General features: G+C 36.2%; 1 protein-coding gene across 7 annotated transcripts in view; it reads right to left on the reverse strand.

Annotated features, from left to right (window-relative positions):
* Positions 1-277: 277 nt before the first annotated feature.
* Positions 278-17972, reverse strand: part of LOC135218494 (uncharacterized) — a 313449-nt gene continuing 295754 nt past the window's right edge. For all 7 annotated transcript variants that reach the window (XM_064254844.1, XM_064254848.1, XM_064254843.1 and 4 more), the window contains 7 exons: positions 9299-9421; positions 7140-7376; positions 5494-5640; positions 4523-4724; positions 3567-3679; positions 2825-2962; positions 278-1787 (listed from right to left, as the gene is read on the reverse strand). In XM_064254844.1, the coding sequence (XP_064110914.1) occupies positions 1569-1787; positions 2825-2962; positions 3567-3679; positions 4523-4724; positions 5494-5640; positions 7140-7376; positions 9299-9421 (1179 nt within the window). In that variant the 3' untranslated portion in view covers positions 278-1568. The remainder of the gene's footprint in view (positions 1788-2824; positions 2963-3566; positions 3680-4522; positions 4725-5493; positions 5641-7139; positions 7377-9298; positions 9422-17972) is intronic.

The following is a 17972-nucleotide window of genomic DNA, read 5'->3' on the forward strand; positions in this document are numbered from 1 at the left end:
TAGGTGGTCCTTTTTTTTTTTTTTTTTTTTTTGTGCGGGGGGAGAATGGGGATTAATCGGTGGCAGTGGCATCAATAATTCACCTTGTATATCTTATCTTTTTGCTTCGCGATTCGATTAATGTACACATTGCTTAACCCGACGAATAAAACTAAATCGGCATTATTTGCCACAGCTGGCCTCATTATATTTGCAGTCAAAAACACCATTGTAGACTTACATTCAATTTTCATGTTTATGAGAGACATAAGGGATTTCCATGACAAAAACAATCAACTGCAACCCTTCTATCCTTTTAATATTCACAAAAATATGTATATTTTTTCAACACTAAAACGTTTACCCTGACAAGTAGTTCTTTTCGGCAAGGTCTATATCTTATAATCTTCGCGACATCATGGTCTAGTAAATCTTAGGCTATTACGTTATCATGGGATTTACCTCTTCGAGACAAAAATGAACCTCATTGAAAATTATAATCATTTATGTCATATAACGCAAATGATTTTCCTTTTAAGGTTTCATTTTTCCCAGCAAGTGAAATTGGTAATATCGTGCCTGTTGTCAGGATCAGCTTGTCACAGAAGGGGAGAAAAAACTACACATCCCTATACCTTTATTTTGACAATATCTCTGTGCTTACCAAAATTACAAATATACTGAAATATTCTATGGAGACTCGAAGCAGTGTTACACAAACATTTTCTGGTACTTCAAGCATTCTGCATAAGCCAAATTGAGCATCAAGCGGGAAGGACTATTTAGTTTTACATCAAGATGATGATAGATCAAATAAATGAGGTCATATGAATGAGTCTTAAGGTCGATATTATCATTCTAAAGATTAGGTTTCGGCGACAGCGAGGCTTAGTTTACCTTCACTACTCTGAAGTTGCTTACAACCCTACATCGCTATGAAAGACACTAGGCCTATTATACCCATTTCCATGAGTAGGTATTCAAAGAACAGCTAAAGGTTCGCCACTCTATTACTCCGTATAGAAAAAGCAGTCCTAAGTAAAAAATATTAATAAGAAAAGTAATATAAATACATCCATAAAAAAGGGGGTTTTGTGTGGGAACAAACTTGGGAGATTGCTACAGGCTGCGTTTCCTGCAGGTAATTTTATTTTCAGAAACTATATTCTAACAATGTTCTAAAATGGATATTTCACTCAACACCCCATCAAGTTTTTTTTTTTATCACAGAAAATCAGACGAAAAAAATCTGTCATTAAAAGTTCCAACAGAGTTACATAGTATATGAAAAAGTGGTGCATATCGCAGTATTTAAAGGCAGTTACAATTACGTCATGAGCGTAAACGTATTGCCAGAATGGTGAAATTAGCCCGTAAAAAATACTTCAATGTTTTACAAAGGCTCTCCTACTTAGCTCACTTGAATTTTCACCAAACAGCAGCGATTTGTCCACTTAACCAAAGAGAGAAGGGGGGGCAAATTGCCTTAATATCAGCTGAGCATCGAGTTTGTTCCTGTACATTTTGGTACTACAAAACGCACCGAAGTGACTGGAATCCGAAAGTAGAAACGACGTCCTCTCAGCTTATTAACCGGTCCACCCAAACCATTCCAAGTAAAGGTCGCAATTCTCATCTTTTATCCTCTTCTGCAGCGTCTTGTTGTCGTCCTTCGTGATGAAGAAGCAGCCCCACACTCTGATCAGCGTCAGGTCGTTGTTCATGTCCAGTAGATCGTGGATGGAGCTGGCCGTGACGTTCGGGCAGTTGTCGACGGTGAGGCGAAACAGATTCTTCATAGGGTTTTCCTAAAAAATAAACAAGCAAATAAATAAATAAATAATAATAAAAAAATAGGAACTACTAGACCCATTTACTCTTTCAGGCTATGTCTGTGCTTCCTTGGTCAGCGATCTTATTGACAGATAGTGCTAAACAGTTGAATAAAATCATTCTTTGCTCACTTTTTATTTTTCTTCTGTACGCAGAGGAAATTGCAACTAGCACAAAACGAGCCTTTTGAGACCGATTAATGATTTCATTTACAACTTTTCAATAATTTCTATGCTACGTTGGCTTGTTGCTATATAGTACTACTAAACATGGCGGAAGTTCCTTGGGACGCCGTGTTTAGTATACTATAGCCCCTTGGGGATCAAAGTATTATATACACACATTTCTATATTGTGTGGTCGACAAATTACATTAATAAAATATATCTTCGTACAACCGTCTACTTTACATTTATCATGCGGTGTTTAGTACTAGCACCACATCGTAGGTGACGTGTGGATACCAAGCCAAATTAGCACTAACAGTGTTTTGTGCATACATCTCGGAGCTATATAATGGCGCTGCTCAAATAATTATTTGGGCGATTTGATGTTACTATGCTAACCTACTGAGTAAATAAACCTGCAATGCTCTCCTGACTTAAAAAAGGGAAAAAAAAAAAAACTGCTGTCCCATGACACTTGAAGAGACAAATGGGGTTCACAAGCTCGGGTACTATACATGTAGTCCCAGTGGTACATTTGTACTCTTCTTGGGGTGCATTGAACCTAAGAGAATACCAAGACTGCGCAATACATGATGAAATCTGCATTGAGGTTGCACAATGTCATGTCTTTTTTTATTATTATTTCCTTATTACCACTAATACTCTTATGCAATCTACACAAACAAATTTCAAAATAAAATTAAAACCACAGAATCAATTTCATCGCTTTTCTTTTTCATCCTCAATTTTCAGGGTTACCAAGAATCTACAAAAATGCCCAAGGGTTACATATAAGAACAAAAGGGTTATTGGGGGGGAATCCCTGGTCTAGAGAATGACGCCCACCTTCCAGATATCGTAGAGGAGCTTGTCAGAGAGCGCGTCGGTGTTTCGCACCAAGAGTTTCTCCAGTCCGAGGCAGTATGTTAGAAGCTGTTTCAGGATGATGATATTCAAGGTGTCAGTTCTCAGGTCGGACCACACCTGGAATTTTAAGTGAAATGTCTGTCACCGCATCTAGGAATGGGAACTGGGAATATACTAAACTTGAAGCCGAGCGCTGGGATTCTATGAGATCATTCAGCTATGAGAAGGAACCTGTCAGTATAAAGGTTTGAAAGTTGCAACAGGGGAGGGTGGAAAGCATGGTGGAAGAAAGTGAATATGAACGGAGGTACAGTAAAAGGAATGAAAGTAATTGCAGCTAACGGCCGAAAGAACGCTGCAGAGAAACTTAATTAATGCTTACAGTGCACCTGGCATTAACCCTCTACGGGATTATTGTGTGAGACCATTAGGGAATTCTCACTACTTACTCCTACTTATAAGGTCTGTTGTAAGCTTTATTAAAGTTATTTATAACTTAAATGGAAGGGAACTACAAAAGACACTCGAATTTACCTTAGGAAAGTTAAAAAAAGATGGAATAATAATAATAATTAATAATAATAATAATAAAACATCACGAATGGTATGCACGAACTTGGGACCAAATTCTTTGTTTTTAGAAAACTGTTAACGACCTCTGATCTGGTCGTAACGAGATGACGACTTTATATCTCCCGCAATCGTCACTGCTACGACTCACCTCCAGGCCCGTCAGATGATTATAGAGGTGTTCCCTCGGGTACATGATCTCCTCGTAGACGGTGATGTTGCTCACCGCCAGATTCTGCAGGCGGGGACAGCACTCTCCAATTACTGGCGAAAAGAAGAAGAAAATTACTTCAGTTTCCGCTGCCACAGTTACTATTTATAGTAGAAAACGATAACAAGCATGTAATAAAATAAAATAAAATTTTGAAGTAGCATGAAGTTACGTTAGATCAAAAATGAGTAGAGTAAACAAGAGAATAAATAAAGCTTTGCACCTCACATAAATAGTGTATACGTGGTGTGCCCGTAACTGTTTGTGGGGTGAGCGCTTAAGAACCAGGGACGGTGACATTTAAAACTCTCTCTCTCTCTCTCTCTCTCTCTCTCTCTCTCTCTCTCTCTCTCTCTCTCTCTGAAAGATGATAATGTGACTTGATTTATAGCTTTGTTTTTTCTATTTTTGATGACTTGATGGGAAACGTGAGGAAAAGAACGGTATTCTCCCTTTACATAGATCTTTCACCAACAAATAATCTAGCTAATATATGAATGATCGATCTTTCTCTCTGTAATTTTGAAGACTATATATATATATATATATATATATATATATATATATATATATATATATATACATATATATATATATATATATATATATATATATATATATTTCAGTGAACATTACCTTTCCCACATCTTCATAAAATTCTTGATATACTGTGATTAAATAGAGAGAGAGAGAGAGAGAGAGAGAGAGAGAGAGAGAGAGAGAGAGAGAGAGAGAGAGAGAGAGAGAGAGCATCTTTACAAAATTCTTGATACATACTATGTTTAAAAGAGAGAGAGAGAGAGAGAGAGAGAGAGAGAGAGAGAATAAAATTAACACCAACATTTGCAAGAAAGACAAATGGGTTAATAAAAAAAAATAATAACAAAAATCCTCACCAGCAATATCAATGGAGGTAAAGTTGGCCAGCAGTAGGGACTGGAGCTGGTGACCTTTGACCGTCAGGACGGGCAGGACGCCCTCGTGAAAGTTCAGTGTGAGTCCCTCGCCGTTCGTGATCCGGAGGTGGGCCAGATTTTCGAGAACCATGGCCTTGTACAGGATCTCGTTGTCGACGAAGGCGTTGCTCAAGGTGAAGTTCTGGCGGATGAGGGAGGTCGTAGGTCACTGATCTCATTTGAGGTCATAGGTCATATATATGTCATTTGAGGTCATAGGTCACATATATGTCATTTGAGGTCACAGGTCATATATGCCCTCTGAGGTCGTAGTTCATTGATCTCATTAGAGGTCGTAGGTAGTTTATCTCATTTGAGTTCATTTATGTCATTTGAGGTCATATGTCTTGTATGTCCTTTGAGGTCACAGGTCATATATATCCTTTGAGGTCATAGGTCATTGGTCTCATTTGAGGTCACAGGTAGTTTATCTCATTTGAGGTCATATATATCCTTTGAGGTCAGAGGTCATATATGTCATTTGAGGTCATAGGTTATATATCTCATGAAGTCACGAGTCATATATGTTATTTGAGGTCATAGGTCATTGATCTCATTTGAAGTCATTGGTAATTGATCTCATTTGAGGTCAGAGATCATAGGTAATTTACCTCATTTGAGGTCAGAGATCATAGGTAATTTACCTCATTTGAGGTCAGAGATCATAGGTAATTTACCTCATTTGAGGTCAGAGATCATAGGTAATTTACCTCATTTGAGGTCATGGTCACATATTATATCATTTGAGGGAAGGTCATAGCTCGTTTACCATTAAAAAATGTGAGGTTTTGATTGGTTGTCAAGATGTGAAAAAAGGCCTATATGGAAAATAAACTGTAGTTTTGTTGTATTGGTAAATTAAATCAGAATATTTTACCTACTAAGAGATATTACATCGCTTCCCTGCTTACCGTAGCGTAGGGGCAAAGAGTGCAAGCAATATGGACGTCGACGGGATCCACGATTTCGTTGGAGGAGTTCAGGATTCTCAGGTGGTACTTCGGCAAGGATTCGAGGTTGTCCATCGTCAGCCCCCACTCCTTCATGACGCCGAAGACCTGTGAGGGAGAGAGGAGAGAATTCGGGACTCTGTGTCATCTTCATTCTTAGGAATAGAACAAACAAAATTAGTTACTGGACATTTTTTTTAGTTCACAGTGAGGTCTGGAAGCTACTACAGAAAGTGAATGAGATTTTCACACAGATTCATGATCAACTGCGAAGTTAATTTTGACTTTTATTTCAGGTCTGTGATTTACGAACTTGTGAACAAGAAAACCTACTCACTGGAACGTGTATAGGAATAGGTTATCAGTATCACAGCGTAGGCTAATCAGTTTCCTGAATAGAAAAAGAAGGTTAAATTTAAAAGCCTAATCACTTAAGTATTCCGAGAAAAACTCCTTCTTCTTCTACTATTTCCTACTGAAGAAAAAATAAAGCTCTTAGTGATCGAGGTCTAAACGAGTCTAGGAGATCGGTAGGCCAATTTCTTAGCGTTCGGTTTTTGAAAAGAGTGCTCCACCCAGTAATCACGGAGAAAGTTTCTGTACTGAAGTGTCTTAGAGGGACCAAATTACTCCGGGGACTTTCCTCACAAACTCGACTTCTGACAGGAAATTAAAAGTTTCCGAAGAAAACAGAAAAAAGCAGCAGTCGAGTTCATTTTCTTCTTGACTGCCAAATTTCCAACGAACGCTAGACCAATATCAGCGACGTCAGCAATGCTGAGAGGAACTAGTCTTACTTGGTTAGTTTTGAACTGATTGGTAAATTTAGATTTTATGAGTGGCTGCAAAGATTTTTAATATGCGGTTTGCGTTTATGGTATTTATAAAGAATAAATGCCACACGAAGTGGCAGATTTTGACTATGCTTCTTGAGAAAAAATAATAGAAGTAGTAGTCTTATTATCAAGTTAATATACGTGATTGCATACGAGTGGCACAATTCCAACAATAACTTCCTGAACGAGATGTGAAGTTTAAAATTCCTACGGTTGGAATACCGTTACTACATCAGCTAATCAACACGATTTCATCTTAGTTAAGTTTACCAAAGAGCAAATATGCAGCAACTTCCTTAGACGCATAAGAAAAAAAAAATAACACATTCCATACCCCTTAGGGGCATGAGAACCAGATGCTGGCCCTGGGGGTATGAGACTTGATCTCTGGATATTTGTATATATTTGATTTTAATGCATCAGTGTATACATGGGTACATTTTGTAAATAACTAGAAAACTACAAATACTTTTGATTTTCTTGTGTGTTCCATTCCTACCTATTCATACATAGAGTATGTATATATTAAACTAAGGATATTAAGTTATCATTTCAACAAATAGAACTTGAATGGAATTTAGCAAAGGGGGTATGGAACCATATTGGGCAAATCATTGGAAGTCTGGAGTCATAGAAAAAAAAGGTCAAGAAGAATCTCTGATTTAAGCCTGCTATGGACGTTCAGTTATGCCTACACAGTCATAACTGCACAGTCCAGCTGTGCAGTTATAAATGTGGGCTTTATACGAAGGTCCGAGCTGCTATGCCCACCTCGAATATATTATCGTAGTCGATCTCTAACAGAGTAGGAATGTACTGGAGGAGGAAGCTGACTGGGCGCGCGCTTATGATGCAGCCCATGATGCTGAGTTTCAGGAGCTTCTGGCAGAGGGGCTTGTCGTTCTCGGCGTCGTAGCAGAGCCTGGTTAGTCCGGCTTCTGTGATGGGGGTGTTGGAGATGTCCAGTTCGCGTAGCTCTGGGCACTGCCGGCCGATGAGGCCCAATAACTGGGAATAATGGAAGAAGGAAACAATTTTAGCTCAAGTGGACCAGTAGTACTAGTTCAGTAGTTCAGGATCTGTCACTGGATTTATATGTGGACGATAATGGTTTGAGATCTACAATTTCGTGCTTACTTCTCTGTTTGTTTGTTTGTTTATTTGAGAGAGAGAGAGAGAGAGAGAGAGAGAGAGAGAGAGAGAGAGAGAGAGAGAGAGAGGAGGGACTAATAGAAAGAGCAGTCTGCAATAAGTGAGCGAATTTGTCGATATGGAAAAGTATCGGAAACCTTTTACTACTGGGAAGTTTTGAAAGGAGAGAGAGAGAGAGAGAGAGAGAGAGAGAGAGAGAGAGAGAGAGAGAGAGAGAGAGAGAGAGAGAGAGAGAGAGAGAGAGGTGGGGGCGCATTAAACTAATTACAGACAATATACGATTTCATTAAAGGTTTTCCACAGGCGTCGTAGGCCTAGTTATCAACGGAAACCAAATGTAGGCCTAACGCTGTCAATCCCATTACTCTTTCTACACTCACGTCAATCCAGTTTTAGAAATATTTAAAAAATAATAATAATTATCCAGTTTAATCGTGGATGATTCCCCGTGCATAAAACTTCCTTACTTGATGTTTCATACGACTTGCAAATAAGCCTAATCAGCAATTCATCTCTCTCTCTCTCTCTCTCTCTCTCTCTCTCTCTCTTTCCAATACTTCAGAATTATATAATTTTTTATATATATAAAATCATCATCCTCCATTCTTTCCACTAGACCAAACCATCTCAAACCACTCTGATCTACCTTTTCACCAATAGTACTAACCATTTTGCACATTATTCATCTTCACATTTTGTTTTACGTCAAATTTGGCCATATATATCTTCCATACTTGCAATCAACAACCACACTCCACTTCAGTAAAGGAGAGCTGGCTCAACAGTCCTTCATACATAATATGGCAAGTCCTCAGGGATCAACCAGGTCAGTATTTATATTACTCACTACCAGGATGTGAAATTCTCTTCCTCAAACTCTCTTTCAGGAAGAAGAAGAGAAGGAGAGGAAGAAGAAGGAGGAGAAGGAGAAGAAGAAGAAGACGAAGAAGAAGAAGAAAGTTTCATAAACGCCTTAGACCTACAACACAAAGGAGGCTACTTAGTCTAGGACTCGGTAATTAGTCAGGCTAATCCATAATTCAGACGCTGAGCGCTAAACGGTATGTCTTCTACAATATTAAGACCCCTCTCTCTCTCTCTCTCTCTCTCTCTCTCTCTCTCTCTCTCTCTCTCTCTCTCTCTCTCGTAACTCAACAAAAAAATGAGTTTATTAAACACATTTGCACAGCCTGAAAGCTCGTGGAGAGAGAGAGAGAGAGAGAGAGAGAGAGAGAGAGAGAGAGCAACACGAGGAACAATCTCTCTCTCTCGTAACCCAGCAAATAAATAAATAAATTGAGTTTATTGAACACATTTACGTAACCCGAAAACTCGTGGAGAGAGAGAGAGAGAAGAGAGAGAGAGAGAGAGAGAGAGAGAGAGAGTTGCTCTTTCTCTCTACTGATTTACTATAACTTCTCATAACATTCCATTATTCACTGTATTTCACAATAAGTGTGTACGCTTGCTGTTTTGTTCCTGAAACCAACCTCTCTGACCACTGGATCCTATGTGGGTAAACAGAAGGTAACTACCGTTTCTGGGGTTAACCCTGATTAATAATAATAATAATAATAATAATAATAATAATAATAATAATAATAATAATAATAATAATAATAACAGGTGTAATTAGGCCTTTAAACACCTATTCAAAATAATAATAATAATAATAATAATAATAATAATAATAATAATAATAATAATAATAATAATAATAATAATACTAAAAAGACATACAGGTGCCAACTGACCTCTATTGACCTATCATAACCCACCTGGTCAGTAGTTTCTGTCATCCTGAGCGTCAGGACCACCACGTGAGAGAGATTTGGGATTAGGCGTAAGAAGGCCGGGGGGCGAATCACCCTCATGTAGGAGAGGTCCAGGCGTTTCAGGCGCTGTGGAGACAAGAGGTGATAAATAGGGTGAGATCTATAGTCTGTCTTTTTCGTGGTGGAGTTTATTTATATATATATATATATATATATATTATATATATTATATATATATATATATATATAGAGCTGAATGAAACATAAGTATCGACATAGGTCCATCAAAATCATAAAGAAAAAAAAAGTGGTTTTAAAATTGACCTCTGACCTTAAAAAAAAATCCTAAAAATAAAATTGAGGGCCAGAGGGAAAAGATTCCTATATACTAAGCTCACTCCAAACTGTTTTTTGTGCCTAATTCTTGGTATTTTTTACTCTGATGCATAACTTACATTTTATTTTGGTACTAAAATTAATACTAAAAAACTATTATTCAACAAATATATACATTATTATGTATATTATACATAGTGTGCTTGAGCTGGTAAAAGAATGAAGTATTTAAAACATGCATACATAATAAATAAATAAATACTGTATATATATAATATATATATATATATAATATATATATATATATATATATATATATATATATATATATATATAACACACACATATATATAATATATATATATATATATATATATATATATATATATATATATATTACCACCGCCCGTACCAGTCTCCCAATCTCTGTTGCAACGCTCTGGGCCAGCATGCCCTAGAGAAATACCAACGTGTCTGGCAATCACTGGAGGCCACCCACCCAAGTACTGACCAGACTCAGTTCGGCTTAAGTTCACTGATCGAAAGAGTAGTAAACTTAGGAGAGTTTTTTATTCACTATAATAAAACTTTCTAGAATTGATATTAACGAGCGTAAACTTACGTGAAACCATAGACTCAAAAATATAGACTCACGTTATCGTTCTAGTCGCTTATAATTCACCAAAAAAAAATAACACCAAAAACGAACGAGAAATTAAGACAAATGAATTGAAATTAAAAGAATGAGGAAAAGATATCAAAGGTAGGCATTCAAGCGAGACAAATAACCCTAATTACCGCCATGTCATGACTGCTAATGTTCCTCTAGCGGGATGATTCGCTAGAGTAGCGGCATAACAGCATTCGTAACTGTTGGCAACCCTGCTTAGCATTTGCATCTAAATAGCGAATTTGCGGTTTTGAATGGGGAGAACACTCATTAACAGTTTTTAAAAATGGTCTGTATTTGTGTGTGTGTTTTTTTTGGGGTGCACAGATTTTGTAGTGATTATTTCCTAAGATACATAAATACATACATACATTCATACATTGTGTATGTGTGTGTGTGCGTGTATGTGCGTTTTTGCACAGATTCCGTAGCGATTAGTGTCTGGTTAAGATACACATACATACATACATACACACACGTACATATACACAATCTCACAAACATTATATATAATATACATAGATATTTTTATAATTATTTTATATATACACATAATTATATATATATATATATATATATATATATATATATATATATATATATATATATATATATGAATTGATTTGGGAAGAAATAAAATATGTGGCTTTTACACATGCATACATACCCTCTACGAGAGAGAGAGAGAGAGAGAGAGAGAGAGAGAGAGAGAGAGAGAGAGAGAGAGAGAGGGTGGGGGGATACTCACTTTGGTCTCTCGAAATTAATTTCCTCATTTCCAAGAGTTTTAAATAAAAAAAGTTGGGCTGTAAAGAGCGTCTACTACTACTACTACTACTGCCACTATACGGTATAGTTTAATCTAGGCTTAACTTAAGTAGTTTAGTTAAGCTCCTGCAAAAAAAAAAAAAAAATTCTGAACACTTTCTTACGTTTTTTTTTTTTTTGAGTCGTCTGCTCCTTTTTTTTATGATGCTTGTTTTTTATTTATTTATTTATTTTGCTTTCCGTACTTTTTTCTGTAACCATTTGGTACTACCATAAGTAAAATACATATATACACAAATACAGAGAGAGAGAGAGAGAGAGAGAGAGAGAGAGAGAGAGAGAGAGAGAGAGAGAGAGAAATAATGTGTTGTTAAAATAATAATAATAATATGCCTTGTTAATTCCAGGTAATTCCAGATTAAGAAAATTTCAGATTTTGACCATTCAGTTTGAGACCAGAATTAACTTTCACTTTGACGCTATAAATATAAGTCAATTACTACTACTACTACTACTACTACTACTACTACTACTACTACTACTACTACTACTACTACTAATAATAATAATAATAATAATAATAATAATAGTCTGAGTTCCAATGCATAGCAGTAAGGCACTAAAAGTCCTAAAAATGAAAAAAACAATAAAAGCCTTTTAGTCTTTGTATGAATTAATTATACTTATAAAAAAGGAAACAAAAGTGAAAAGTACAATTAGTACAAAACCTCACTAAACAACGTCTATCTCTCTCTCTCTCTCTCTCTCTCTCTCTCTCTCTCTCTCTCTCTCCTCTCAGGTCAAATACCATACTCGCTGACATATTCATTTTTCAGTACCAGCAAATAAACATTTCAACCTCCGTAACATTCCTAAATCCGAGAAATTAAAACAATTGAAAAAAAATTCACACGCCAAACGCATTTTTCCACGTCGCTGCAATAACTGAGAGTGCTAAACACCTGCCGTTGCGCAGAACGGCAACACTTTGTCAGAGGGGCAACCGCCATATTTGAAAGCCCTCCCATATTTGGAAGTGTGATGGAAAAATTGACGAAGACCCCGTGCTCTATATTTTCCGGCGCTTAATCTGTGTCACACTGACCTCAGGGCCGGTGGACGTTCGACTCTATAATGGACGATTGACCTCGTATTATTCCTATGGCCTCGCTCGTTTGCATGGGAGTTTTAAACTCTTTTTATTTGTTTATTTAATTGTTATTGGTTATGAAAGCTTTTCGTTACCAAGGCCGGGGCAGGCTGGGTTCCATTTTCCCTGAGATGTAACCTAGTACTACCGGGACGCCATATCTTGAAGACTAGCGTAGAATGTTCTTGAAAATAGTCATTATTATGTTTCCTACACCCAAATTACCATAGAGTTAAAAGCCTAACCGAACCTTAACCAACGTAACATAACCTAGCCTAACCTTACCTGAACCAACCCAACCTAACCTAAAGTACCGCAAAAATACTAGCCCAACCTTACCTAAACCTACCCAACCAAACCTACCTACCCTACCTAACCCAAATTACCGCAAAAAAACCTAATTAACCTACAATACTGCAAAAATACTAACCTAACCTTAGCTAAACCAACCCAACCTAACCTAACCCAAATTACGGCAAAAATACCAGCCTAACCTTACCTTAACCAACCCAACCTAACCTAACACAAATTACCACAAAAATACTACTAACCTACCACAAAGTACTGCAAAAATACTAGCATTACCTTACCTTAACCAACCTAACCTAACCCAAATTACCACAAAAATACTAGCCAAATCTTAAATTAACCAACCCAACCCAACCAAAACCATGGCAAAAAAAGGGCTGGTGAAATATCAGCATACATCTCAGGAATTCGCACCCGAGTTCGATCTACAGCAAGGAAGATTTGATTTGGTTTCGATCCTTAAAACTGTGTGATTTCTGTTACGATAATTTGATACTTGTCGCGTCTGTCAACCTGGGTGTTGATTTGGGTGCCCAGTGGTCAGTCGACTGTTGCTGGTCGCATAAAAGTACAGAGAAATTGAGAGACTCTCTCTGCTCTCTCTCTCTCTCTAACTCTAAGGAGGAGCTTCATAAGTGGAGAGGGAAATCCATGAATAATTAAGACGGAAGGTAATTAAAATCTTAAATTATATGAATAAATAATTTTGGTTAGGCGAGGAAACACACATTATTATTATATGAACAATTTCGAAGATATTAATCGTGGAAAATGTCTTTATAGATAAATGATTATATATCCACAACAGCAACTGTTTGGACAAAGGAAAGCTTTAAATCTGCAAATAATGTAGTTTTAGACTTTATTTAACATAAATTTCTTTTACTCTGAAGTATTAGGTTGTCGAACTCCGGCTGTTCATAACCCTCGTCTATTACACGGTAGTTTAACCCTGGCTGGATTACGCTTTCAAAGTAAGCTTTCCTCTTGCTTAAGCTGCCTCGGGTCTTTGTAAAATAAATAAATAAATAAATAAACTTTAGCGCATGCGCTCTCCGGTCTAGGAGAATCTTGGCGCATGCGCTGTCATCTGTTGACACTTTTTCTTGCGGTTTCTCGAGTCCTCTGCTTCGCTGAGCGATCGTCTTTGTTGTGAATTGTAACTGAGTTTAGTTTATTTACCTCTACTAGGTTTGTTGTTGAGAGAGAGAGAGAGAGAGAGAGAGAGAGAGAGAGAGAGAGAGAGAGAGAGAGTCGTAAGGGGTGGGTGTTATAATAGTATACTTTTCCGGGAATCCGGGAAGGATGAATTCCAGTTCAACGTTGAATATTCCTATCCGCATATATAATAATAATAATAATAATAATAATAATAATAATAATAATAATAATACTCTACAAAAGTGAAGCCTGAAGGAACCATAAGAACGAGGTTGGAAAGGAAAGAAATATTGATGTAACATGAAATTCGTGAATGAATTTCACGAAAACTCATAATAATAATAATAACAAACAAAGAAAATTAAAATAACATTATTTAAAAAATAACAAATAATATAAATCAAAATAGCAATATTTAAACAAATAACAAAAAACAAAAGTCAAAGTAACAATATTCTAAAAAATAACAGATAATAAATGCCAAAATGACAACAACAATTAAAAAATGACAAATAATAAAAATTAAAATAACAATATTTAAATAATAACAAATAACAATTCAAAATGACAATAATAAAAAAAATAACACATCATAAAAACCAAAATAATATTTAAAAGAAATAACAAATAATAAAAACCCAAATACCATATCTAAGAAAATAACAAATAATAAAAATAAAACCAATAACAATATACATAAAAATGATAAAAATGAAACTAACACTACAATCTGATTCGTAGCATCAATAAAATTTAAAAAATAAAACACTTTACACAAATTAAAAGTTACTTTTTTTCCGACATCGCTGATACAACAGGAAAGTGTTAAATAACTCCTCTTTCGCAGAGTGATAACGCTTTATCAGAGAGCCAACCGCCATGTCTAAAAGCCCTCGTGTTTGGAAATGTTATAAAAAAAAAAAAAAGGTAAATCGTTTCACGCTCTACATTTTTTGTGCTTAATCTGTGTCACACAGACCCGTGGGTCTGGACATTCACAGCCGATGGCTGTTTGTTGCATTTGCAAATGCCAACGGCTTCGGTTGTTTGTTGAGGGCGATACCCCCCCCCCCCCCCCTCTCTCTCTCTCTCTCTCTCTCTCTCTCTCTCTCTCTCTGGGTTATTTCTCCGTCTCGTCTCCTTTCTTTAGAATTTAGCAATGGATGTTATATCACTGTTGATGCTACATTGTCTTAATTTATATATATATATATATATATATATATATATATATATATATATATATATATATATATAATATATATATATATATACACACACACACACACACACACACACACACACACACATATATATATATATATATATATATATATATATATACATATCTAATAAATAATTATTATGCTTGGAGTTTTTTTTAAGTATCATACATTGTCATTATTGTTATTACTAGAGATGATATATATATATATATATATATATATATATATATATATATATATATATATATATTATATATATATATATATATATATATATATATATATATATATATATATATATATATATATATATATATATATATATATATATATATATATATATATATACATATATATATATATACTATTTATATATATATATATATATATATATATATATATCTATATACTATATATATATATATATTAACTTCACAAACGTCAACAGATGAGAATGTCCATACCAAAAAAAAAAAAAAAAAAAAAAAAAAAAAAAAAAAAAAAACTAGAAACAAAAATGGTAGAAAGAAATATAGTCGGAAAAACATACGAAAAAAAATGAAAATAACATAAAAAATAAACAGCAACTCGCCTCAAGGAAAAATCGACGTAACAATTACTAAAAAAAAAAGTTACTATCGGGAAACCCTAGCTACGTTTTGCGAGTCCGTCTTTTAACCCGCGAACGTTATACCCATTATTTTTTTGGTCGCTTATTCACCGAATCCTCCTATTAAATTTTCTTGCGTCTTCGTATCATCCCGTCCGTCATTACCGGCTCAGAGGAGCTTAGTACGTCAGTCTCCCTGACCCGGGTCCTGACCTGACCTGAGTTCCTCGGCCGGAGAGGAGGATAGTAGGACCCCCGAATAGTTATCTTTTGTACGTTATCAATTCCATCCTTTGTTACGATACAATCGACCGCTTAATCACCGGCGCTGAACCAAGATGAACCTTTAAACAAACCTCTAATTATGGGTAATTAGTCATTCTCGGGACGATAAGCTCTGTTTAATAAGCATGCGAAGATATCTCACAGGTTGGCATCGTGACTTTCATTACAGGGGATCTTCTTAAGATAAGATAAGAAAAGTTCGCTTTGATGATATTAAAATGTTTTTATGGTGATGCGATTATCGCAGGTAATAAGAATTTTACTAGATCGATGTAGTTATGGGTATGTATAAGCTCACTTGGGATTCGCCTGCTTTATGTGTACTACACGCACAGACACACACACATATAATGTAAACATTAAGCTTTTCCACTTCCCAAGGGGTGGCTCCACAGAAAATAAAAACCACAGTCACTGACACAGTCATGCTCTAATGAATAAATCTTGGATGAATCTTCCCCCTTGAAAAATGAAAAATAGATGAATGAGTCGGTGACCGAAGTCTTTCACTTATGTCCCAGAACCACCCACTCGAAATGGCAACAGCGCATCGTTAGAAAAATAAAAAATAAAAAAACAAAAATAAAATCTCAATTCATCAAAGTATGGAAACAGAAGTTTCTCCAGCAATTCGGTGAAATTGACTGGAGATAAAAGTTCAACAAGTAAAACGTACATATGTTCCCAGCCTCTAAAAAAAAAACAATAAGAGTTGAATAACACTTGTTTATAGACCGTCAACTCTTTATCAAAATGCAGCCGCCTTTTGTGAAAGTACTTTACGAAAAGTAATGAAAAAAAAAATGAAAACGTTTCGCGCTCTATATTTTTGAGCCCAAATCTGTGTCACAGACAAACCCTTCTGGCTGGACGTTCGCTGCAAATGGACGATTAAATTCGTATCATTTTTATGCCCACACCCCCCCCCCCCCCCACCCGGCTTGTTCGATTTGGGGGGGTTGGGGGGCGGGGAGATGATTCGCAACTTCATTTCCCGTTATTCACTCGTTTTCGGAATGATTGTGGATTTGTCTGTCAGCCTGTCTATCTGTGTATGTACGTACGTACGTATGTCTGTTTCGGTGTCTGTCACGTTTCAGAAAACAGGGGGATTCGCCCCCCAGTCTGTCTCTGTAGGTATGATGTACGTATGTATGTGTTTCGGTGTGTCTGTCACGTTTCAGAAAGGGGGTGGGGTGGGTATTCGGTCCCCCCCCCCCCCCCTTCATTTCCCGATATTCACTCGCTTTAAGAATGGTTGTGAATCTGCCGTGTCTCTTTCTGTACAAATGTTTTTGTCCGTTTCGATGTGTCTGTCACGATGTATTCTCTTCTTAAGTAGCTTAAAATATTACATGAACATTCTTCCAATCTATTATAAAATGATAAACTTCGTCCTGGGATATTTCACCTGACGAAATAATATCAAACAACATCAAACGTGTCATTACAACGCTCCGCATCAGATCAAAGTTAATATTATGATGTTCAGATACGACTTAACTTCGGGCTTCACCATCGGCTGCCAAAAACAGACCTCTGCCTTTTTACGGAACATCGTAAACCGGGTCGACGACCAGACATGGAATTAGAGAGGCTGTGATATGTATTTAAACGAAGAAAATAACTATGACTGACAGCGTGTCGAACTAATATTATCTTGGATATTTAGCGTAATACACACACGCGCGCGCACACACGTATATGTAGAGGAGACCGGGGCTAGTTGGCTACAGGGGTAAGTTGGCACACTCAAAATAACTTTAAAGTTTACCAATGGATGACTCTAACACATATACTGTGTAAATGCCACGTCAGTTACCAGCAAAATTCTGTAGATAGAACGTAGGAGCTCGAATTTATGAGACAAATTTTGATTTTGATGGTAGTAAGTAAATTCTTTTATCTTTCTGTTATTTGCTATAACATCTATACAAACATGAAAGATTATTTTTGAGTTATATCATAGTTTTCCTTATGGTTTAAAGATTCTATACCATTAAAATTAATCATTCAAGGCATCTTGGTGTGGAATGGTGAGTGTTTTTGTACCAAATGTATGGATGGGGCAAGTTGGCTCAAAACAAATGGGGCAAGTTGACACGTGTACAGACTTGCCTCACGTTATTTGATAACAATAGTAAGCCTTTTATTTATATAAT

The sequence above is a fragment of the Macrobrachium nipponense genome, chromosome 9 (genome assembly GCF_015104395.2).
Source record: "Macrobrachium nipponense isolate FS-2020 chromosome 9, ASM1510439v2, whole genome shotgun sequence".
NCBI lineage: Eukaryota > Metazoa > Arthropoda > Malacostraca > Decapoda > Palaemonidae > Macrobrachium > Macrobrachium nipponense.